The 25,644-nt window shown below is 40.2% G+C and overlaps 1 protein-coding gene across 1 annotated transcript in view; it reads left to right on the forward strand.

Annotated features, from left to right (window-relative positions):
- The first annotated feature begins 709 nt into the window (after positions 1-709).
- Positions 710-25,644, forward strand: part of SRD5A2 (steroid 5 alpha-reductase 2) — a 41,477-nt gene continuing 16,542 nt past the window's right edge. The window contains exon 1 of the mRNA XM_047069075.1: positions 710-990. Within this exon, the coding sequence (XP_046925031.1) occupies positions 710-990 (281 nt within the window). The remainder of the gene's footprint in view (positions 991-25,644) is intronic.

Genomic DNA, 25,644 nt, shown 5'->3' on the forward strand with positions numbered 1-25,644 from the left:
GAAGGCCCTGGGGGCGTGGTGCGGGCAGAGGGGACTCTGACGCTGAGAGTAGCGAAGGAGCGCCGAGCCCCGGCGCAGAAGGGCTCACGGGCTCGGGAAGTGCCTGGAAATCAGCCCGGGGTCGGAAGATGGGTGCAGGGTTGGGTGGGACGTAGGGAATGTAGGCACGTAGGGAAGTGTAGGCACGTAGGGAAGTGCAGGGGTTCGAGAGATCCTGGGATGGTCTGAGGATGGAGGTGATGCGTGGCTGCGGAACAGAAGTGTGTTGGGACGGGAGCACGACCCCGGCTAAATCCTCCCTGTGGTTTTCTCTTCTGATTTCCTGGTGTTAGGAGCGGCAGCATCAGAGGGTGATGGGTAAGGAACAGGTCTTCGAAGAGCAATCTAAAGGGGAGGCCAGTGGCAGATGGTGGGGAGGGTGGGCGCACGGGCGGAGGCGCGGACGAGGGCTACTCCCAGGCGGTGTCCGGTGGGGGATCCCTTCGTCCTCGCCTGCTCCCCGGCTGCCTCCCCAAGCGCCAGCCGTGCGAAAAGGGCATGGATGCTGAGCCGAGCCAGGGCTGGCCGCGCCAAGAAGAAAGCAGGATGGAGGGGCGGGGGCCAAAGCCGAAGGGGCGGACGCAGGGTGGCGTCTCGCGCCCCATAAAGGGGCGGTGAGACCTCGCTCTCTTCTGCGTGGGCTGAGGCCACCGGCGGGGAACGCGGTGCGATGCGGGTTCCCTGCCAGCAGAGCCCGGTGCTGGCGGGCAGCGCCGCCCTGGCCGCCCTGGGGGCATTTGTCCTGTACCTGGCGGAGCCCTCCAGCTACGGGAAGTACTCGGAGCGCGCAATGCCCGCCGCTGCTCGCCTGCCAGCCCGCGCAGCCTGGTTCCTGCAGGAGTTGCCATCCTTCGCCGTGCCTGCGGGGATCCTCGCCCGGCAGCCGGGTGCTCTCTTCGGCCCTCCGGCCACCGTGCTTCTGGGCCTCTTCTGCGGACATTACTTCTACAGGTAGCGTTTGCTCGCTGCGGGCGCGGCGTCCAGGAGCGAGCGCCGAGGGAGCGCGGAGCCCGGCTCGAGGGGAGCACCCGGCGGGGCGCGGGCCAGGCGAGGAGCCGTCGCGGGACACTGCCCCGGCCCCGCGAGCCCCTCGGGCTGGCTTGGGGCCCTCCGGCTGCCGCGGGGAGGCAGGTCCGGCGGGAGGGAGGTGGGCTGGCAAGCTCAGGCTGGGCAGAGTTGCGGGCACCCACCGTTCCCTCCGCGCGCGCTCGGTCACCTGTGGCGGCTCACCGCACCCCCCCCCCCACTCCGTTTCAGTCCCCCTTCACTTTTCCTTTGCAGGGTGGGGGGCGGGCTGGTCCTGGGATCGTGAGTGAGTCTACGTATTGGCATCTCCCGGAGGAGGCCGTGCTCGGAGGGACCCATAACTTCACCTTTGTGGGTCTGAGGAGGGAGGTGGGCAGAGCCTGACCCGGACTTCCACTATGGGAGAGAGAACGTGTGGGAACCCCCTGGCCCGAGCGGGAACCCCGCTTCTCAGCCATAAGGGGCTGCGCTCGCCACCAACTCATCTACCTGGTCAGTTACCCTGGGACATAAGCGTGAATGAGTCGAAGTTAATTTAGAGCTCAAATGTTCTTCTAAATTAAGAATCCCAAATTCGGGACAACTTTGCCTTCCGGTCTAAGGAAAGATGGGACCGAAACCAGAGGCTTCGGGGATTCGGACACTGACTGCAGACCCTCAAAAAAGACTCCCTGGGGAGGGAAGGAGCACCTGAGTAAGTTGCCTGTCGCGTCCTGTCATTTAGCATCTGGTGTCTCTTCCAGCCCCATTGTAACCTGGCGAGATCTGTAATTAATTATGTCACTATGCAGACAAAGAAGCCGATGCTGAGTAAAGGTTAAGGGACTCCAGGAAGACGATGCAGCTAATGCCTGGCCAGATTCAAATCTAAGTCAATGCAATTCCACCGTTTCAATGAAACTCTTAAGTCAGTGAAACTCCACCGTTCAAGATATTTTCACCACGTTAAGCAGGCACAAAGTCCATGCAAGATGAAAACAGAGTCCATGGCAGAGAAAAGTTGCCAAACCAAATCAAGAAGTTGAACACAAGCACAGACTAATTTTGAGTAGATCATTTCTGGAGTCAAAAGATGAAGGAAGTTTAGATTAGAATTTAGGATAAAGAATGCCTCTGGAAACTGAAAGGCACAATCCTTTTCCATAAGGACGCCTCATTTTTTGGAGCAGGAGTTTGTAGACAGACAAATGTTAACCTATCTTATCCTTTGGATCTTTTATCATTGGTCAAGATTTAATATTTATACAATTGAAAGTGAATTCTCATTCTTTTAAAAAGATGAGGATTGGCAAGCAACAAGAACTAAGATTTAAAATTTCAGAAATGGGTGTCCCTTGTGCAAATATTTACAAAAAGTCTGTTGTGGTCAAGGTGCAGGTTTAATAAACAACCATGTCATTTTGCCCAGATTTAAATGATTTCATGTGTACTGGAAAAAAACAACAACAACAACAAACGGATAAGAGACGATCTTTTGATTTCACTGTTTTTGGAATTGACATTTGACCAAAAAGTATGCTTCTACAACAATGACTTTTATCTTCAAATTAACAACTGTCTGTTAGCACCATAGACAGTATTTTTTTGAGGTCATTTCATCTTAAAGTAATGATTGGTGTTCTCTAACAGTCCTATTGACATAATTTTTAGACTTGTTTTTAAAATTAAAAGTCACTTTGCACAATAAATGATGACCAGTACATTAAAAAAGAAAAAAAAAACAAGGAAGTAATTACCCATAAAATGAGTATCGATGTACTGTCCATCTTTTTCACGGGAAATCTTTTTTATTTTATTTTATTTTATTTTATTTTATTTTATTTTATTTTATTCATTTTTAATATAATTTATTGTCAAATTGATTTCCATACAACACTCAGTGCTCATCCCAACAGGTGCCCTCCTCAATGCCCATCACCCACTTTACCCTCTCTCCCACCCCCATTCAACCCTCAGTTTGTTTCACAGTATTTAAGTGTCTCTTATGGTTTGCCTCCTTCCCTCTCTGTAACTTTTTCTCCCTCCCCCTCCCCCCTGGTCTTCTGTTGAGTTTCTCAGGATCCACATATGAGTGAAAACATATGGTATCTGTCTTTCTCTGACTGACTTATTTAGCATAATACCTCTAGTTCCATCCATGTTGCTGCAAATAGTCAGTTTTCATTCTTTCCCATTGCCAAGTAGTATTCCATTGTGTATATAAACCACATCTTCTTTATCCATTTGTCAGTTGATGGACATTTAGGCTTTCCATAATTTGGCTCTTGTTGAAAGTGCTGCTATAAACATTGGGGTACATGTGGCCCTATGCATCAGCACTCCTGTATCTCAGGGGAAAATTTTAAAATAAAAGTAAAGGATTTGGAGATGGATTCTGATGGAGGGAAAATTGCCCACTGAAAGCACAGCTCTGAGTTAGTTGTTCTTGAGGCATGAAGATGTGATATTTGCTCACCTTCCCCTTGTGTGAGCTCTTTCTTCGAGGCCACTGGAGTACTGGATCTGCTGTCATTTTGAGTGTGTATGAGGTGTTATACTCTGCTGAACACTCTTTGTGGATTATCTACTAATCCTCATCCAACGTATGTAGATCAGCACTATTTTCACCCCCATTTTGCAAGTGAGAAACTGGGGGAAGAAAAGGTTAAATCATTTGCCCAAGGCCACACAGTAACATGGGAAGCCATGGCTCAGACCCAGAGAGTTTGAATTCAGATGTCAGGTTCTTTGCTACCATGATAAACTCTTCTATGCTTGTTCTTGCTGCCTTGTCTTTACCTTTTAAAGACCTACTTAGACTTACAATTAATATTTTTTTATTCTGAAAATAATAAATGTTCACTAAGGAAAAAACAGAAAATACAAAAAGTAGAAAAACACCCATAATTTCCACACCTAAGTATATCAGTGGTTAATATTTTGGAACATTTCTAGCAAGGCTTTTACTTTTATTAGTAGATTTTTACACAGGCTTGCTATATTGAATATAAATAGGTTTTGTTCTGCTTGATAACCTAACATTTTATAATAAGTGTTTTCCCACATTATCATAGAATCTTTGTAAATATAATCTTAATGGCTGCTTGTGATTTCATCTCATGTAAAACAATAATTTACCTATCTGTTAATTTATAGTTGGACATTCAATTTGCCCCCCTCCTTTTTTTGCAGGGGTTAAATCTATGAATCATGTCTTTGCAACCTACCTTCTTTTCAGAACGTAGGAGTGTTTTGTCAGTCAGGATTCCCAGAGGTGGTTCAAAGGCTATGAACATTTTTGTGCTGAGGCTTTAGGAGTTATGTAGCTTGATAATAAGGGTACATTCAGGAGAAAGCATCAGGCTTCCTTGACTTTACTCTGTTCTGTAAATTGCTGTGACATGGAAACTAGGATGAAGGGACAGGGGCTCAGGAGGAATGCTGGCTCAAGTGTGGCTTAGAATCTTTTGCAAACTGTCCCTTCAGGACTATTCAGAACAGCAATATGTCCAATTGAATAGAAGTTAAAACTCTTCACTTTTCTCCTTACAAAGGGGATATGCTAGAATGTAAGTTCCACAGGGGCAAGGATTTTTGTCTTATTTGTTCATGACTGTGTCCCCAGTGTATAGAAAAGTGCCAGTAGATAGTTGGTACTCACTAAATCTGTTGAATGTGTGAATGGATTCTACCTCTGACATTAGTACAGGCAGTCAGGATTGTAGGAGAGCAAGTGAATACTTAGAAATTACTGCTGAGATTGCATGGCTCAGTCAAATGAGACAGCTCTCCTCCCTTTGGAATCTATTGTTGTGGATGTTTAGATGGTCTAGCCACAGGAAAAGATTGCTGTGTAAGCATGTTGCCTAATTCCACTGCCAAAGTTATTTTGAAGTCAGACTTATCTCTGTTGACCTTGCCTACAGCCCTGGAATGATCCTTTGCTCACACTCTGTTTAATCCTCATGTTTCCAGAGAAGACTTTGTGTCCTGTGCAATGATCATTATGCCACCTATGCCTGTGGTAGTTGATGTCTTTTTCAAGACTTGGATGTGACTTTGGTATTTAGCTGAAAAAGGAAAAGAAGGCTCTTTTCACAAAAAAGGTGACTATGTTGTGAAAAGTTGCTTGCAGTGTGACTTTTCCTGACATGTATCCATCCAGAAGCACAGCATAGTGTGCACTTTAGAGTCTGTTTAAATTTAGATCTTTCCTGGGGTTTAGATGTTGAAACAGATGACATTTCCCAATTAGCCAAATAAAATGATGGCTTCCATAAGATGCATTTTTGCTTCAATGGGTCAGTTCATTCTCCAGAAGCATGAATTCTCCCTTATTCTTCAAAACTCAGATCAGGGATCACTTCCTTCAAGAAGCTTTCTCTGAGTCCCTTCTCTGTAAATCCAGGGGTGATACCATTCCTTGGGCTTTCATAGCAGCCAGTGTGGCCTTCTGTGAGACACTTTACACACTGGATCATGATTATCTTCTCTAAGGAAACTTCATCCAGCATCCTCATTTTACAGAAATAAAGCACCAAGAATTAGGGGCAAAGAGGGGGCTGGGACTCGAATCTCCGGATGTGCCTTGCCAGTGCTTCTCCAATCTCACAAGCAGTGCTGATGTCTCAAATATTCAGAAGTAATCCAACCTCATGCAGGAAACACACTGATGGTTGCCAGAGGGGAGGGGATGAGGAGAATGGGCAAAATGGGTGAAGGGGAATGGAAAATAGAGGCTTTCAGTAATGGAATGAATAAGTCACCGGGATGAAAGGTACACCACAGGGAATACAGTCAATGTTAGTATAATCACATTGTATCGTGACAGATGGTGGCTATTCTTGTGGTGAACATAGAATAATATATAAATTTGTCAAATCACTATGTTGTACACCTGAAACTAATGTAACGCTGTGTATAAATCTATTTCAATTAAAAAAAAAGAAAAATGTGTCCTTACATGTAAAATAAAACAATAAAAACTCAAAAAAAAAAACCCTCTAAAATCCTTATGAAGGAAACGACTCATTGGCTAAGAATCAGTGTTGAGTGATGCCTATGTTGGAAACCATCTAGACAAGCTTCTTCTCTTGCAGATTGAGAAGAAAAGCAGGATGAGCTACATTTTTGTTGTCACTTGATCAGAAGTTAAGGACATTCACGAAGCATAATTTGATCAAGTAAGAGTAACTAAAGGGTTCTTTAGAATCAGGGTTAACGCCAGATAGTAACTCTTTTGGGCTTGGCAGGCATATAGTCTCTGCTGCAACTACTCTACTCTGCAGTTATAGCGTGAAAGCAGCCACAGGTAATATGTGCACAAATGAATGTGGTTGTGTTCCTTCTCTGGCCTGTGGACCATTAATTTTTGCCGGCCTCTCCTTAAGAAAACCATGAATGGCATAGCTTTACAATCAGTAAATTGTATTTCAGGTAATACCATAATAAAATTTTGTTAAATCCTGTAGCAAAGCAATGGGCAGATTCTAGAAAATTTCTGGTGCATTTAAACATGAATTTGGTAGTGACATCATTTACTGAGAATTCCTAGGTTCCAAGTCCTTTATCTGAACCCTGTGGGAAATAGGAGGAGTCTTGGAGTTTACATCTAAATGGGATGACATCATAAGCACATCTGAAAAATATAGAGCTCTGTTTGCCAAAAATGTAAACAAGCTTTAAGAGATCTTGACCATTTCATTTTTGCCACATTGAAGAAAGGACGAACTTCTTGCTCATTTTAAATCTCACGTAATGCTGCTTAAAATGAACAAATAAGATAAGGAAACAATGATCCAAACTGGTGAAGTGATGTGTATGACATCACATGGCCAGGAAGGGGCAGCATGGGGCTTAAACTCGGCCTTCTGATTCTTTGTCAGTGTTCCACATGCTCAGAAGCATGCTAGGTCCCATAGGAGACACAGAGAAGCACCTCCCGGTGCTTGCTCTCCAGGAGGAAGGCAAGAAAGAATCATCATTATGTGTCTATCATTCTTTCTGGTGTGAAAGTTGGGTGGTGGCAATGTCAGTCTGAGAGGTCTAGGGCAGGTGGGAAAATGCAAATTGAGGAAGATACAGACCTAATTGGGGAGGACACAGTCCTGTCACTGAATGTCTTGTCTGTGCCTGAGTGTGCATTAAATAGAGGACACTCCCTCCTCCTACCCAAGTTCAGAACCAACTGAGAGATAAACCTAAGACTTAGGCAACAATCACTACTGTTAGTAGAGTTAATTAAAGTTGATTTGGGGGAACGTGGCTTACATTTTAGATCATGTGAGCTTCCTAACACTATACCTCAAAAATACTCAGCAACACCCATAGCTGAACAACCGTAGGTCTTTCTCTGTGGAGCCTATTTTCAAAAGGCAGCAGAGGGAGAGAAGGGCTGAGCTGTGTACACCTCCTGAGAGGTGCTGTAAGTTTGTACGTTTACCAATCAGGCAATTCACTTCTTCGCTGAGGAGGAATGAGTGAGGAACAGTGGAAGGACCAAGAGTGATACTCTGATGATGGGCTCTCAGCAAGCAGGAGGGAGGACATAAGTGTTTTCTTTTCTACATATATAGAAAAGTTGTCTACCTATTGATTTTTTCCAGAGCCTGGCAACTTGGTTCTGGAGCGTGGAGCACCTCCCCCTCTGCTTTTTGACTCCCTGCCACATATGGCAAAGGGGCCATCCAAATCTGGACTCAGGTTGTTTCAAAAGTCACTGTGCTCAACCCAGAATCCTTTAATAAGAGCTCAGCGTAGGAGCTCTAAATTAAAGAACTTTCTGAAGTGGGGCCAGCAATGTGATTTGCCTTCTATTTGGTTGGGGAAGGGGACAAAGGAAAGGAGAACCCAACATTTATTGAGCTCTGGGGATTCCAGGAATGATGTCACAACATTTACTTTGGTTATCTCATTTTGTCCTTGAGGCAATTGCTGTTATTAATACTATTTCACAAATGACAGCGCTCCATCTGAGTGCAGTGATTGGTGGGACTGAGTGGGAGTAATGGGCGGGCACTTGGTCTGGCCCTCAAAGAATGGTCTATTCCCAAATTTGTGGGTGGGCATGTGATGTTCGGTCAGGAAAAGGGGCCTGATGGCTTATGACTTAAAATTGTCCAGTGCTTTATGTACATTGACTTGGAATGCTTCTCCTCTTTTTAATACCAAATATCCTTCAAATGTATGCCATAATATCCAATCCTACTACCCAAACCTTAATCAGGCTCCAAGCTCTTTTCAAAATTCTATGTTGTCAAGGCTGACCCTAGAAGTTACTGTGAAGAAAATAGGCAATATGCTTTTGACATAGCTGACCATGAAACATCCCAAGATCCTTTTCTGTGTGCAGTGTCTGTCTCTCTCCTGCCCCTATTTGCTCTCTTTGAACAGCAGTACGAGTTCTCACTTCAGTCTCTCCATAAATGTTGTTTACTTGTCCAAAGTCATATATCTGGTAAACAAATCTAAATATTAGAGTACTGGGTCCTTTGTTTTCTTATTATTGAGTTTTGCAAGTTCTTTATATATTCTGGGTACAAATACTTTCCCAGATACATGCTTTGCAAATATTTTCTCCCAGTCTGTGTGGCTTGTATTTTTCATTCTCCTGGCCATGTCTTTTGAAAAATCAGAAGCTTAAAATTTTAATGCCACCCAATTTTTCTATTTGTTTTTGTGCTTTTGGTGTCATCTCTAAGAAATCTTTGTGTAAGCTACGGTCACAAGGATTTTCTCTTTTGTTTCCTTAAAAGATTAAGGAAAAATAAATAAATAAATAAATAAATAAATAAATAAATAAAAGATTTAGAGTTTAGGGTATTACATTTATGCATATGATCCATCTTGGGTTAACGTTTATATAGGCTTAGAAGTGTGAATCAAAGTTCTTTTTTTGGTATGGATATCCATTTGTTTTAGTATCATTCCTGAAAATACTTTTCTTTCTCTAATGAATTGCTCTTGCGTCTCATGATATGAACAGATACTTTGCTAAAGAGAAATAAAGGAAAATAAAAACATGAATAGATGCTCAACATCATTAGTCATTAGGGAAATGTAAATTGAAGCACCCCGTGGGATACCACTATGCATCCACTAGAATGGCTAAAATTAAAGACTGACCATACTAATTTGTATACATTGTTTATGGGAATGTAAATGGCAATCACTTTGGGTAACACTTTGACAGTCTCTTAAAAAGTTAAACAGAAACATACCATATGACCTAGCCATTCCTTTTGCTAGCTCTTTTCCTGATAGAAATAAAAGCACATATTCATACATAGATGTGTATGAAGATGCTCATGGCAGTTTTAGTTTTGATAGCCAAAACCTGGAAACAACCCAAACGTCCATAAATAGGTGAGTAAGCACACAAACTGAGGTGTAATCATATAATAGAATCGTACTCATCAATAAAAATGAATTAATTTTGGGGGCGCCTGGGTGGCTCAGTCAGTTGAGCCTCTGACTTCGGCTCAGGTCATGATCTCGCAGTCTGTGAGTTCGGGCCCCACATCAGGCTCTGTGCTGACAGCTCAGAGCCTGGAGCCTGCTTTGGATTCTCTCTCTCTGCCCCTCCCCCACTCATGCGCTCTCTCTCTCTCTCTCTCTCTCTCTCTCTCTCTCTGTCAAAAATAAATAAACATTAAAAGAAAATTTTAAAAAATGAATTAATTTTTGGGGTGCCTGGGGAGTTCAGACAGTTGGGCTCTCGATTTTGCCTCAGGTCATGATTTATGGTTTGTGGGATTGAGCCCCACTCTGGGTTCTGTGCTGAGCCCAGAGCCTGCTTAGGATTCGCTCTCACCCTCTCTCTCTCTCTGCCTCTCCCCTCCTCATGCTCTCTCTCAAAATATATAAACTTAAAAAAAAAAGAATTAACTATTGATACATGGTACAACATGGGATGAAACTAAAAAATAATTATTCTGGATAAAAGAAACCAGGCAAAAAAGAATACATGCGTTATGATTCCATTTATATGAAATTGAAACCAATCTGTGGTATTTAAAGTATCAGTGGTTTCTTAGGGCACCTGGATGACTTAGTCCATTGGGCATCCAACTTTGGTCCAGGTCATGATCTTGTGGTTCGTGAGTTTGGTCAGGCTCTCTGCTGACAGCTCAGAGCCTGGAGCCTGCTTCAGGTTCTGTGTCTCCCTCTGTCTCTCTATTCCTCCCCCACTCATGCTCTGTCTCTCTCTCTTTCTTTCTCTCTCTCTCTCTCGAAAATAAATAAAGATTAAAAAAAAAAGTATCAGTGGTTTCCTAGGGAAAAAGAGGGATAGAAGGTGGGATTATGAAGGGTATGAGCAAAATTTGTTGGTGATGAATATGTTCATTATTTGATATCACGATAGTAATTTATCAAATTACATACTTAATTACATACTTTAAATATGTGCCCTTGATTCTTAATTATACCTCAATAAGGATGAAAAAAACTGCAGGTAGGCCAGTGAGAAAATTATATGTATGTGTGGCCCTGTGTCACTGAGAATTGTTCTAAGTTTCTATGAATCTAATCTGGCAATGTTTACCAATAGCTGAACAATTGTTCACTTTTTTTTTTTTTGGCCCAGAAATTTCATTTAGGGGAACTACTCAAGGGAAATAATCTAAAATAAATCAATTTATACAAAGTTATGTTATTATTTACAACTGTGAAATACTGGAAGTTACTTAGATGCCCTATAATTGAGTTCTGATTATAATCAATATGATTGAATATCATGTTTACTGAAAAATATTAGTTTTTTGGATTATATGATGAAAATAAGCGTATAAAGTCATTTAGTAAAAAAAAGTAGCCCATAAAGAGTACGCTCTGAAAAATTCACATCAACATGTATGAATTAACATTGATAAGGGTGGGAATATAAAGTGATATAAATAGCTGATACTTTAGGCTTCTGTTTTTTTCTTGTAATATGTTATATGTTTCTTGTAATATGGTTTAACTCTTACTAAACCTAATAGAAGAAATAACACTGATATTAACAAGATTTCAAGAAGTACTTTGCAAACTGACCATGCGATTAAATGCCACAGAGATCAAGACACTCCTACAAGTAGGCACTGCTTTGAGGGATTTGCTTTGAAGGAAGAATCACCATTCATGTGTAAGATTTCTTCTACTAAGCTGCTATGATGTCACTAACTCCTGAAATTGTCACTTTCCATATGGATACTTTGAGTTAGGATGTTAAAGATCCCTTAAAATATAATCATGTTACTTGATAAATATCCTTTTAATACCTGTAGAATCTGTGGGAATGTCACCTCTGTCATTCTAAATAATGGTAATTTATGTCTTCTCACTCTGCCCCAATATGTCTAGTTAGAACTTTATCAATTTTATTAATCTTCTCAAGGAATTGTATTTTGGGTTTATTTAGTTTCTCTATTGGTTTTTCTGTTTCCTATTTATTTGTTTTCTGCTTTGATACTTATATCTATCTTCCTCCTGCTTTGGCTTTAATTTGCTCTCCTTTTTCTACTTTCTTAAGGCAGAAGCTAAGGTTATAGATTGAGACCTTCTCCCTTTTGTAGTATAGGCACGTATTGTTATGAATTTCACACAAATAAACTGCTTATGGCACCTCACAAATTCTTATATGTTGTTTTCATGTTAATTCATTTTCAAATGTCTTATATTTTTTATTCCTTCTCTGATTCATAGATTCTTTGGAAGGGCGCTTTTTAGTTTCCAAATGTTTAGGGATTTTTCAGATATTTTATGTTACTAATTTATAATTTAATTCCATTATGGAATATTGCTGTTTGTTTCTATTTTTCCCTCTGTTATGTGTTCCCATTTCCTCCAGCTTCCATCTTTTGGATTGTTAACTTTTTTCACTTTATATCTTTTTTGGTTTATTAGCTATAACTCTTTTGTTAGTTTGCTTAAAGATTTATTGCACGTATCTTAAATTTATCACAGTCTCCCTTCAAGTAATAGTATACCCCTTCATGTACAGTGTAAGAATAAGAATAAATACTTCCATGTCATCTCTTGAAATTTATGCTATTGTCATTATTTGTTTTACATATATACATGCTATAAAAAGCTCCACCATATTGCTATTATCTTTTTAAACAGTCAGTTATCTTTTAAGGAGATTTAAATCATAAAAACTTACATATTTACCCATATAGTTGCCATTTCTGATGTTCTTCACTTTTGGAGATTGATCCCTATTTATATCTGGTATTATTTTTTATTTTGCCTCAAGAACTTTATTTCTCTTAGATTTTGACTATCTGAAAATGTCTTTGTGTCTCCTTTGTTTTTGGAGATATACATTTCCAGGATATGGCTTTCTGGAATGACAGCTGTTCTCTTTGAGTAATTGACACGTGCTGCTCCATTGTCATCTTGCTTGAATTGTTTATAAAAAGAAGTCTGTTGTCCTTCATATCTTTGTTCCTCGGTACATGTGTCTTTTAACCTCTGACTGCTATTAGTGTTTTCTTCTTATCACTGGTTTTGAGTAATCTATCATATTCTTTGGTGTAGTTTTCATCATGACTTTAATGCTGGGGTTTTTTAAAGTCCTTAGGTCTGCGGATTTAAGGTTTTCATTAAATTTGGTTAATTTTTGTACATTATTCTTCATCTCCCTGCTTCATTCTCCTATTGTTCAGAAACTGCAATTACATATTTGTGAGGCCCATGCATGTGTAAAACCATCCCACAGCTCACTGATGCTTCTTTCTTTCTTTCTTTCTTTCTTTCTCTTCTTTCTTTCTTTCTTTCTTTCTTTCTTTCTTTCTTTCTTTCTTTTTCTCTCTTCTTTCTTTCTTTCTTCCTTTCTTTCTTTCTTCTTTTCTTTTTCTTTCCTTCACTCTCTCTCTCTCCCTCTCTCCTTTCTTTCCTTCCTTCCTTCCTTCCTTCCTTCCTTCCTTCCTTCCTTCCTTCCTTTTTGGATTATTTTTTTTGTGTGTACTTCATTTGAAGTAGTTTCTATTGCTGTGTCTTCAATTCATAGTCTTCTGCAGTGTCTTATGTTTTCAATTCCATCTGGGATATTTTCAACTTAGACATTATAGTTTCAATCACTAGAAGTGGGATTTTGGTCTTTTTGCTATCCTCCACATTGCTACTTAACTTTATGAACATGGATTGCAGTTATAATAGGTGGTTTTTTAAAAATTGAGGTATAATTGACACACAATGTTATATTAGTCTTAGGTGTACAACAGCAATTTGAGCAGTATACATTATGCTATGCTTACCACAAGTGAAGCTACTGTCTGTCACCCTATAATGCTTATATAATACCACTGACTATATTCCCTATGATGTATCTTTTATCCCCATGACTTATTCATTCCATAACTGGAACAGTTATAATAACTTCTTTAATGTCATTGTCTGCTAATTCTAACATCTGTGTCATTTCTGTGTCAGTTTTGATTGATTTTTCCTCTCATGAAGGGGGATGTTTCCCATTTCTTTGTATGGCTGGAAATTTTTGATTGGATGGTCATAGGTAGCTATTTGAATGTTAAATATGTTTGTATTTCTATAAATATTCTTGACTTTTTTCTGGGATGCAGTTGAATTACTTGGAAATACTTTGATCCTTTCAGGACTTGATCTGAGTTTTTAAGTGGTTCTAGAAGAGTGCTGGTGACAGGGATAATTAATCCTCTCCTCTGAGGTAAGCACTTTATGAATACTCTACCCAATGTACCATATTTCTCTGTCTAGCTGGTAGGAAGGGGCTCTATGCCTGGCCATGTGTAAGCACTAGGCACTATTGCCTTTAATCCTTTTGAGTGATCCTTTCCTTACATAAGTGCATTAATTAAGATTCCGCTGAATAATTGAGACGCAGGTCTCTTTGTATATCTCTCATCTTCAGTACTCTCTCCTGAGACTTCTAGATATCTTGATCTGGAATCTCAGTTCTCTTTCTTCAATGCAGCCAATCTGCAAACTTCTGTCTGAGAGAAGGGCATCTTTCCTGGGAAGGAAAACTCTCTCTCGAAGTAAACTAGATGAGTTATAAGCTCACATCATTTGTGTGTGTGTGTGTCTCTCAGGGATCTTTGTCTTTCATTGCCTGATGTTCAATGTTTTATAAATCATTGTTTTGTATAATTTGTCTTGTTTGTATTTTTGTTCAGCCTGGATGATAAATCTAGTCCTTGTTGACTCCATGTTGACTGGAAGCTAAAGTCCCTCCAATGGGTTTTAGCATTTATCTTTGAAAATTTGAACATTTTGCAGGACTTGTTTACTTGTTGATTTTGGTGGCCTCTACTTGTACTCAGTTTTACTATGCTAAGCTCATTGGTTTGTGTTTCTAAACTTTCCACCAATTTGTTCTGAGTGTTTTGATCTTAGTGCAGGTTCATATAATACAACACCATAAGCTGAGTGGATTATCAACAACAGAAATTTATTTTTCACAGTTCCGGAGGCTGGAAGTCTAAGATCATGGTGCTAGCAAGGTTCAGTTTGGTTGATGGCCATTTTCTGGCTTCCAGGTGGCTGACTTTCTGTTGTATCCTCACATAGTGGGAATAGGGTGAGTGAGCTCTCTTGCCTCTTTTTATAAGGGCACTAATCCCATTCACGAAGGCTCAACCTTCATGACTTAATTACCTCCAAAGGCACCATCTCCAAATACCATCACATTGTGGATTAGATTTCAATCTATGAATTTTGGGGGGACATAAACATTCTGTCTGTAATAGTTTCCTTTGTTTCATTGTAACTATTACTTTTTCTGTTCTCAGGTTTAATGTGCAATGGACTTTGGGTCCCATGGTACAAGTTTCTAAACCTGTGGAGAGCTAAGCATGATAGGAGAATGGGGGGTTACTTTTCATGAGTCCCGTGGCTCCATGACTATAAGTTGGGGGATAGAGTGTGGGAGATAGCAGCAGATGCTTATGAATGTCAGGACTGAAACTTTCGCATGGTAAATTCTGCCACAGAGACCTCAGAAAAGGCTTTTCCTTTTTTCATCAGCATGAACAATGGAATGGAGATGTAGGAGGGAGATGCACTGAGGCAGATCCATTTTTGAAAGTGGTGTCCTTTCTTTTTTTTTTTTTTAATTTTTTTTTCAACGTTTATTTATTTTTGGGACAGAGAGAGACAGAGCATGAACGGGGGAGGGGCAGAGAGAGAGGGAGACACAGAATCGGAAACAGGCTCCAGGCTCTGAGCCATCAGCCCAGAGCCCGACGCGGGGCTCGAACTCACGGACCGCGAGATCGTGACCTGGCTGAAGTCGGACGCTTAACTGACTGCGCCACCCAGGCGCCCCAAATATAATTTATTGTCAAGTTGGCTAATGTACTGCATGTACAGTGTGCTCTTGGTTTGGGGGGTAAATTCCCATGATTCATTGCTTACATACGACACCCAGTTCTCATCTCAACAAGTGCCCTCCTCAATGTCCATCACCCATTTTGCCCTTGAAAGTGGTTTCCTTTATAAATGGGTGTTGGGATAAGCACTGGGTATTATGTGTAAGTGATGAATCTTTAAATTCCAATCTTGAAATCATTATTACACTGTATATTAACTAACTTGGATTTAAATAAAATTTAAAAAAATGGTACTCATTGATTGGGGCTACTGAGTGCCAGGACAATATTTAAATCAAGGTAGAAATTTCTCAGAAGTTCTCAGAATGATGGCACTATATAGGCCTCATTGCTACATGGCTATATAGAACAGTTTCCGAACAGCATGAGAAGCCCTATAAGGCTGGGCTACATAAGTGAAATAAGTCAGTCAGAGAAAGACAGATATCATACGTTTTCACTCATATGTGGCATTTGAGAAACTTAATAGAAGACCATGGGGGAAGGGAAGGGGAAAAATAGTTTCAAATGGAGGGAGGCAAACCATAAGATACTCTTAAATACAGAGAACGAACTGAGGGTTGGTGGGGGGGTGATGGGGGAGAGAAGAAAATGGGTGATGGGCATTGAGGAGGGCACTTGTTGGGATGAACACTGGGTGTCGTATGTAAGCGATGAATCATGGGAATCTACTCCTGAAGATAAGAACACACTGTATACATTGTATGTTAGCTAACTTGACAATAAATTATATTTAAAAACTGGCAAGACAAACAAAAACAAAAAGAAAAAATAAAGCTGGGCTGCAGTATAAAGCCAAAGAGCTGGAATTAGAAAACCATAAATTTCTTTTTGCAAACAATGAAAAATAAAGGGGACAAAGTTGTAGCCTAGAGAGATGATGTATTTGTGTCCAACAGTCTACATACTTTGCCCTGAGCCTGCAAAGCTTACTGGATTTTGTGCTTCAAGCTGAAAATCACCCCATGTTGCTATCTACAATTTACTTATTTTGTCAAGAGCAGTTGGAGTGAATGGCTGAGCAGGTGTTCCTACACAGTGCCAAAACCCACCTCAAACAGTCAACTTGAAAAGATAAGTTAGGGGCACCTGGGTGACTCTGTTGGTTAAGCTTTTGACTTTGGCTCAAGTCATGATCTCACAGTTCATGGGTTTGGGCCCTGCATTGGACTCTGTGCTAATAGCTCAGAGCCTGGAGCCTGCTTCGGTTTCTCTGTCTCCCTCTCTCTCTGCCCACTCTCTCTTGCCCACTCTCACCTCTCTCTCTCTCTCTCTCAAACATGAATAAACACTTAAAAATTTTTTTTAAAAAAAGTTTAACTAGTTATTCGAATTAATTGATTAGTTACTCAGGCCAAGAGGTTGATCTGATTCTATTTGTATACTCAGATTTTGATCTTTGGGGGTATAAATAGTGATCAATAGTAGTATGTCTCTTGTATGATGATTATCTTTCTATCACTCAGAGGAACCCTCCAAGTTCCTTAAAACTTTGGTAGTTCATTACATGTTCAGATTGAACTTCTCTGTTGAGGTAGAGGCAGGAAGAGGGAGAAGTGAGTGAGTGAGCCCCCAGCACTACCAGGACACAAATATGAAGATATAAAAAAACATAAACAGAAAACTTCAAAATGGCTTCATTTATTTTAAGTCTTCATGAGCTAATCATTTCAATGTTTTTCACAATTAAAATAGATCTACTGGATCATGACCACTAGATGATTCAAACCAGAAGATATCTACTAGGGGTGGATAACGGAACCTAACTATCTTCACTTGTAGGGTGTCAAAGCAAGATGACAAGAAGTCTCAGGATCCTTGCTTTGGGGACACCTCACATTGAATTTTTCCCATGGTCCAGCCCTTAATAGTAAATGGTCAGCTATTCCACTTCAGGAAAAAACAACGTGGTTTTGCTGAATTAGACCTTTTACTAGGTTTGGCAATCTAATTTCTCTGTGTAGGCATAGCCTTTGGAGAAGCCAAACATCTGGTCAAAGCCAACTTGAAAAAATTAGTTAAATGTGCAAATTGGAGGTTATTATGTCAGTGTTTTTTAACCTTGGCTTCACATTAGAATCATCTGATGGAAATCTTAAGCACTACTGATGTTCAAGATTCTATGCTGAAGATTCTGAATAATTTGTCTTCAGTGTGACTCTTCCCCTTTAGGGTTCCTAAAGCCTAAAGGTGATTTGAAAGTACAACCAGAAGTGAGAACCTCTGATGTAGACTAATCCCCATGTGCCTGATTGATTCCTTTTCCACATAGTAACTGCTAGAGAGTGATGTGATCAAGAGCATACACTCTGGAACTAGCTCTACCTGTACCTAAATACCAGTTCTCATTGTGCCTCAGTTTCCTTATCTGTAAAATGGAATAATATAGTAATACCTATCTCCTAGGGTAACTTTCTTCTTTCTTTCTTTCTTTCTTTCTTTCTTTCTTTCTTTCTTTCTTTCTTATTTTTGAGAGAGAGAGAGGGAGGGAGGGGGGAAGACAGGGTGTGAGCAGGCGAAGGTTAAAGGGAGAGGGAGACACAGAATCCGAAGCAGACTCCAGGCTCTGAGCTGGCAGCACAGAGCCTGACATGGGGTTCAAACCCACAAACCATGAGATCATGACTTGAACTGAAGTCAGACGCTTAACCAACTGAACCACCCAGGTGCCCTCTAGGTAACTTTAATAACTAAGTGGGTTAATATGTGCATAGTACCTAGAATATTACTTGGAACTTAGGAAGCACTATACAAACATTAGCTGTCTGGTGTCCTTTGCTGGTGTTTCCTACCAAATGTCTGAGCTGAAATTAATCTCAATGGCCTAATATTACTCTAACAAGACTTATTATTTCCCTGTAGCTGCTATAACAAATCACCACAAACTGAGTGGCTTGAAAGAACAGAAATTTTTTTCTCTCGCCATTCTGGAGGCCACAAGTCTGAAATCAAGGTGTCAGCAGCGCTGTGGTCCCTCTGGAAAACCCATTTCTTACCTCTTCCGTCTTCTGGTGGCTATCAACATTCCTTGGCTTGTGGTCACATCTCTGTTCTCTGTCTTCACATTGCCTTTTGTCTGTGTGTCTTTCTTCTCTTTTTCTGCCCCTTTCTTGTATGAGGCTACATGTGATTGCAGTCAGGGTACACCCAGACTATCCAGGATACTCTCTTCTCAGGATCCTTAATTTAATCACATCTTTTGCCATATAACACAGTCTTCACTCTTTTGCTATAAAGTGATATTCACAAGTTCTGGGGATTAGGGATGGACACATCTTTTCTAGGGGGCCACCATTTGACTCAAGGTCCATAAAAAATGTAAGCTTGGATGGGATGCATCACTGACTCATTCTGTGTCTAGTCACCCTTGCATTTGGCCTACATACCCCGCTCTCTAATATATCCAAAACCATTATTTACAATAACAGGTATCACCTGTGTATATACAGACAAGTGACTATTCATTGTCAGTGTTTATTATTTCATTGGAAGGACTCAGGGAAGTGAACCAAGGGCTCAGAGGATTAGTTGGCCCAATGCCCTTTGGCATACAGAAGAACCTCTTGGTGGGTTCTGGTCCAAAGGGAAAAATTGGGGGGCAACTCTATTTTATGATTAAATACAACTGAAAACCCTCACCATTCCTGGCTTTATCTTTGGAAAAGTTTGATTTATTTCAAAGAAGAACAGTGTGATGGTGCTTTAATAAGGACTCTTTCAGTTCCAAGTAACAGAAAAATCAATTCAAATGGACTTACATAAAACCTGAATTTGTTAACTCTCATGACTGAAAAACTCTGACTTCAGGTCCAGATTGATGCGTGGTTCTAAAGATACCATCAAGACTCAGTTTCTCTCTCCAGCTATTGGCTCTACCTTTTCTGGTTCTGTTCTCTGAAAGGCTGTCCTTTAGTGGTGGCAAGACACCTGTAGGATCTAACAGCTTATATCCTCTCTGATCCAGGACATGTGGAAAAGAACAGTTCTCAAAAAAATGTAAGCAAAACCTTATTGGGATTTGTTGGGTCACATGCCAATTTCTGAAATAACCAGAGTGATAAGGCTATCCCTGTTTTGATTGGCTGAGGAGCCTGAAGAGGATGAACCCTCTTGTGGGCTAGGATGGGAAGGAGAACCAAGGTAGTTACTCTAAGAAGGAAGAATGAATATTGGGTGGCAAATACAACAGATGACTCCAATAGATGTAATAGATCTTTGAACTAAAATGTCTGAAAACCAAACCTGGGTTCTTTTGAAGGGTATGTGGGATTTTTTCCCCCAGTTGTATATGTTGATCACAATTTCTCTTTCCAACTGGAAATGAGTGAGTTATTGTGAAGCAGAGGACCCTAATTTGAATCTCATCTCATGTGGTCCTAGGAAAATTACCACATCTGTGAGCTTCAGATTCTTCCCTGGCTCAGCAGTAACTCTCTCTTCCCTCTCCTCTCTCACTTATCGTTTTAATGTTTAATTTCCTTGATTTCTGCTTTTATCTTTATTATTGCCTTTCTTCTGCCTCTTTTGAATTTATTATGATCTTTTTTTCCCTGGATTCTTAAGGTGGGAGCTTTGAGACCTTTCGTCTTTTCTAATTGTATGCATTTAGTGCAACAAATTTCCGTCTCAGCACTGATTTAGCTGTGTCCCATGAATTCTGATACATTGTAATTTTAATTTTCATTGAGTTCAATATAGTTTTTGATATCCTTTGAAGCTTACTCTTTGAGCCATAAATTATTTGGAAGTATTCTGTTAAGTTTCCAACTTTTGGAGAACTTCTTGATATTTTTCTATTTGATAGAGTTGGTGAGAGGCAGTCAGGTTCTGGAAATATTTTGAATGTAGAGCTGAAATGATTTGTTAATAGATTTAATGTGGTATATGAGAGAGAGAGGCAGAGAGAGAGTGAGAGAGAGAGAGAGAGAGGAGTCAACAGTGGTTCAAGGTCCACAATCAGCAATTGGAAGAATGAACTTGCCATTTACTGAGATGAGGCAGACTTAGGGAAGTGCAGGTTTGGGGAAGGGTGGGGAATCAGGGTTTTGGGTTTGGATGTATTAACTTTGAGATATCCTTTAAACTGGAAGTCTAGTGGAACACTGGCTGTATGAATCTGAGTTCAAGGACTGCAGACATCCTGTCTGGTGACATAAATTTGGGAGTTGTCACTCTGTGTATGATATTTAAAGATATGAGACTAGACATGGTCTCATCTATAGAGGCTATAAATAAAGAAAAGAGTCCTGAGACCTGGAGTACTCCAATATTTACAGGTCAAGGAAATAAAGAGAAAGCAGCAAAAGAAAATGAGGAGAAATCAGTAAAGAAGAAGAACCAAGAGAAAGTGGTGTGCTGGAAGCTGAGTGAAGAAAGTGTTTCCAGAAGGATGGAGAGGTTAACTTGTCAAATAAGAAGAGAGCTGAAAATGGACTCTTGGATCTGGAAATATGAAGGTCTCTGGTGGTCTTGCCAAGATCAGTTTCTGTGGCTGGGGAAGGAAGAAAGAAGAGGAGGAGAGACAGAGAGATGGCAAGTATAGACAACTCTTTGAAGGAGTTTTGCTGTAAAGGAAAGCAAAACAATGGGGTGGCGGTGAAGGGAGACATGAATTGAGGAAGGAATTATTACTACACATAACAAGTAAATATATACATGGAAACCTTGTATTTACATATAGAATTTGAATTTATTTTGATTGACAATGAAATCTAAAATTTCATATAGTGAAAAGTCTTCAATAGGCTTGATAATCTTAGCAATAGCATTTATATTTGAAGAAGACTTAGTTAAATATGAGTTGGTCTATGGAAGATGTGTAATTTTAAAGGTTGTTTCTTTAATTTAATTTGAATTTGGAATTTCAGTTAACCCTTTCCAATAAGAGTCCCCCAAAATGAATATTTACTTAGCAGTGATAGAAAACTTTATATTTACAGAGTACTTATCAGTCTCTGTATCAGAACAAACACAAGAGAATGAAAATGTCATTAGCAGTGTAGGAGGGAATTAAAGCAAAGTGGTCCCAGATCAGGAAAACTGAGTCTCAGAGCATATGTGGGATCTGAATGTGAAACTCACCTGCACCCTCCTTAGCACTAATTGTCAACCTCTTGGGCTACTTGACTCTCTTTTCCTTTATCTTCATTGTTTTTATTGCTTTCTACATTGAAACATTTATTTTGAACTGCTTCCAGCTTTCCAGCAGCAAAATCATTCAGATCAGAAGGATTATTTGCCCTTCTGGGGCTCCTGACTTTCGAGAGCCTGTTCCTTTTGATGGGTTTCACCAACCCTCTTTTCCTTTTTCCTGCTGGGAAATCCAGTGAGGCTACATTTCCCAGTGAGGCCACTTCCAGCCTACGGCCTGGCCCTTGGGAAAACGTATACACCATCCTCTATGCTCTCTCTGTTTGCCCATCAGAGGAGGAAGATGGCCTGGAAGAGTCTGGATCCTGAATGATTGTGGAGCAGAGCACCACCGCTGAACATTATGCTGTGGCATGAGCAAGAAATGAACTTTTGTTATGTGGAAACTCTGATACTTTAGAGTTCTTTATTATAGCCATGAGCCTGTTCTGATTATAACACACTCCTTTGGATGAGATATGATGAGTTTTGGCTTTGCATTCAGATTTAAAAGGTCTAGAGGTTAGGGGTGAGGCAGATATGTGATTTGATCTGGAAGCATGGCTCACATGCGAGCACCAGTTTGGGGGCATTGTTGGCACTGACAGGGCCACTCTGGGAGGCAAGCAACTATTTAAAAAATTTTTCAAATAAGTTTTCTGTAGCCTTCCAGGACCCTTTCCCTTTGAGAACTTAAGCTACCTTTAGGCTCTCAAGGCTTCATGGGGTATGAAGGGGAAGAGAAACAAAATCTTCAGCAACTATCCTGTGTCAGGCATTTTTCCTTGCATAAACATTTAATTTTTACAGGAATCCAATGAGGTAGTAAAGATTAGCCTCAGTTTACAGATATTAACCATCAACTATAGGCATTATTCTTTTTGATATGCAGTTTGTTACAAATTTAGCCAGTGGAACTCCTTTCCGGTTGGCACGAATGTAATTTTGAGAGTCCCCGTCATCTCCCTTTTGATCTTGGATTGTTTCCTTACTTTCCAACACAACCAAAACACTTCTGTCTCACCTTATACTTTTTCTGCCTTTGATCTGGAATGAGCTGTTTCTCCATGGTGGCCTGCTTCTTTTAGAGAATAGCATTCACAAATGAAGACCTGGTGCTTATTGCTACGGGCGTGTCATTACTCCTAGGTCTTTGAGTGGGTCAGAATTACAAGTCATGAATTTATATGATACCTCCAATTCAAATTCAACATTACATTTCCTTTGACTTTATATTCATATCCTTTTCTTTTACACCAAAAATCTTAGTTTCTTTTTTACCTTTATTTTTATTTTAGAGAGAGAGAGAAAGAGCATGTGAGCAGGGGAGAAAGGCAGAGGGGGTGAGAGAGAGAGAGAGAGAGCGCAAGAGAGAAAGAGAGAATCCTAAGCAGGCTCCACGCTCAGTGCTCAGTGTTGAACCCGACCTGGGGCTCAATTCCACAACGCTGGGATGATGACCTGAGCCAAAATCAAGAGTTGGACACCCAACTGACTAGGGCACCCAGGAGCCCCTGAAAATCTTAGTTCTTAATCACAATAGCATGTATACTTGTTGGCTTTCTCTGACAATATTAATAAAATAATTTATATTACAATACCATTATTACTGATAAAAATAAAAAAATCAGTTGTTATTTCTGTGCCATTCTTTCTGTCCCACTAAGGATATACAGTCATAATACCATGTTCAAAAGTCACTTGAAAGGATTCTTTTTGTGTATGTGCTTGTGTTACCAACTTTATATACAACTGGATTTATGTTTCTCTTTGTTTTCACTTTTACAGTTTGCTCTTTTTGCAACTTTTTAAACATAAAGGCATTCACATGGGCCATATTTCAAAGCTATATAAAAAGGTAAATGGGGTGCCTAGGTGGCCCAGTTGGTTAAGCATTCAACTTCAGCTCAGGTCATGATCTTGTGGTCTGTGAGTTCAAGCCCTGCGTCGGGCTCTGTGCTAACAGCTCAGAGCCTGGTGCCTGCATTGGATTCTGCGTCCCTCCCTCTCTCTGCCCCTCCCCCACCCATGCTCTGTCTCACTCTATCTCTCAAAAATAAATAAATGTTAAAAAAAATTTTTTTTAAAAAAAAGGTAAATTCAGTGACGTTTCATTTCCACCTCAATCCCTTATACTCTTTATCCTTTCCCTTCCTTCTGCCCTCTATAGCTAAGTATCTTTTAAAATTAGTTTCTCATTTACCCTTTAGGGTTTGTTTTGTTTTGCAAAAGTAAGCAAATGTGACCACTTTGATAAACAGTTTGTCAGTTCCTTAAAATGTTAATATAACCATAAGGCCCACAAATTCCACTTCTAGGTATCTACCCAAGAGAATGGAAAATATACATTCACATAAAATTTAGACATGAATGCTCATGGCAGCATTACTCCTAGTAGCTAAAAAGTGGAAAAAAAACCCCCATATTTCTATCAGTTGACAAATGGGTAAACAAATTGTGGTATATCCATATAATTGAATATTATTCAGCTTTAACAGGGAAGGGGGTTCTTTTTTTAAAATTTTTTAATGTTTTTATTTATTTTTGAGACAGAGAGAGACAGAGCATGAACGGGGGAGGGTCAGAGAGAGGGAGACACAGAATCTGAAACAGGCTCCAGGTTCTGAGCTGTCAGCACAGAGCCCGACGCGGGGCTCAAACTCACCGACCGCGAGATCATGACCTGAGCCGAAGTCGGTGCTTAACCGACTGAGACACCCAGGCGCCCCAAGAGGGAGGGAGGTTCTGATACACAGTACAACGTGGATGAACCTGGAAAGCATTATGCTAAGTGAAAGGACTCAGTCACAGAAGACCACATCGTGTGTGATTACATTGGTAAGAAATGTTCAGAAGAAGCAAATCCTTACAGACAGAGTAGATTGGTTGTTGACAGAAGCTGGTGGTGTTGGGGGTGTGGAAAATTGGAATTGACTGCCACCAGTTACGGGATTTCTTTTTGGGGTGATGAAAATATCCTGGAATTAGATAATGGTGATGACTGCACAACTTTGTGACTATACTAAAAACCACTGAATTGTGCACTTCAAAGGGTGAATTTTGTATATGTGAATTTTATCTCAATAATGCTTTTATAAAAAATAAATGTATATATTATTTCCTTAAAATATTTTTTTAAACATTTTATTTTATTTTTTGAGACACAGAGCGAGACAGAGCATAAGCAGGGGAGGGGCAGAGAGAGAGACACACAGAATCCAAAGCAGGTTCCAGGCTCTGAGCTGTTAGCGCAGAACCAGACGGGGGGCTCGTGAAGTCAGATGTTTAACCAACCAAGACACCCGGGCGCCCCTCCTTTTCTTGATTACAAAACGATGGCAAGCTTTTTGTAATATACTCTTTATCAGCTTCCTTTTTTTCACTTACAAATAAATCTCGGAACTTGGATGAATCTTGAAGGAATCATGCTGAGTGACAAAAAACACTTTAAAAACTACATATGTTCGATCCACTTAACATAATCTTGAAATGACAAAACTGTGGAAAATGAAAACAGGTTAGTGGTTACCAGGAATGGGGAGAGGATGTGGCTATAAAAGGATAGTAAGAAAGACCCTTGTGGTGAAGGAGTAATAAGAAAATGTACTGAGAGTTTAAAAGTATCATAAAGTATGATCTTCTCAGCCTTATGCAAATACATTTAAAAACTTGAGTGATAAGCATGATTTTGTATAAAAAACATGTGTTTTTCAGGACTTACTAGAGTGCCCCAGAAGGCATAGATAAGACAAAGAAACCAATTATTCTGAGAGAAATAGAGATATTATCAATAGTAACAACAAACCCTCCTCCCAGCAGTGTAGTCCTAGACAGATTTCACAAAAAGCTTCTGCCAAATTTTTAAAGACTGTGTAATTCTAGTGCTATATGTCATTCCAGAGCACGGTCAAAGAATGAAGCCTTCCAGAATCTTCTAAGACTAAGTATAACATTATTTACAGGAAATCCTGGAAAATATACTGGAAAGCTATTATAAATAATAAGGAATTCAGGATGTGGTTGGGAACAAAATTAATATATTAATAATAGAAAAATCAAAGGCCTTCTATATGTAAAACAATCAGTTAATAGAGGTCAATGGAAAATCCCATGGACA

The sequence above is a fragment of the Lynx rufus genome, unplaced genomic scaffold (genome assembly GCF_022079265.1).
Source record: "Lynx rufus isolate CCGP_SWC_20201006 ecotype Redwood Valley unplaced genomic scaffold, mLynRuf1.p SCAF_8, whole genome shotgun sequence".
Classification (NCBI taxonomy): Eukaryota; Metazoa; Chordata; class Mammalia; order Carnivora; family Felidae; genus Lynx; species Lynx rufus.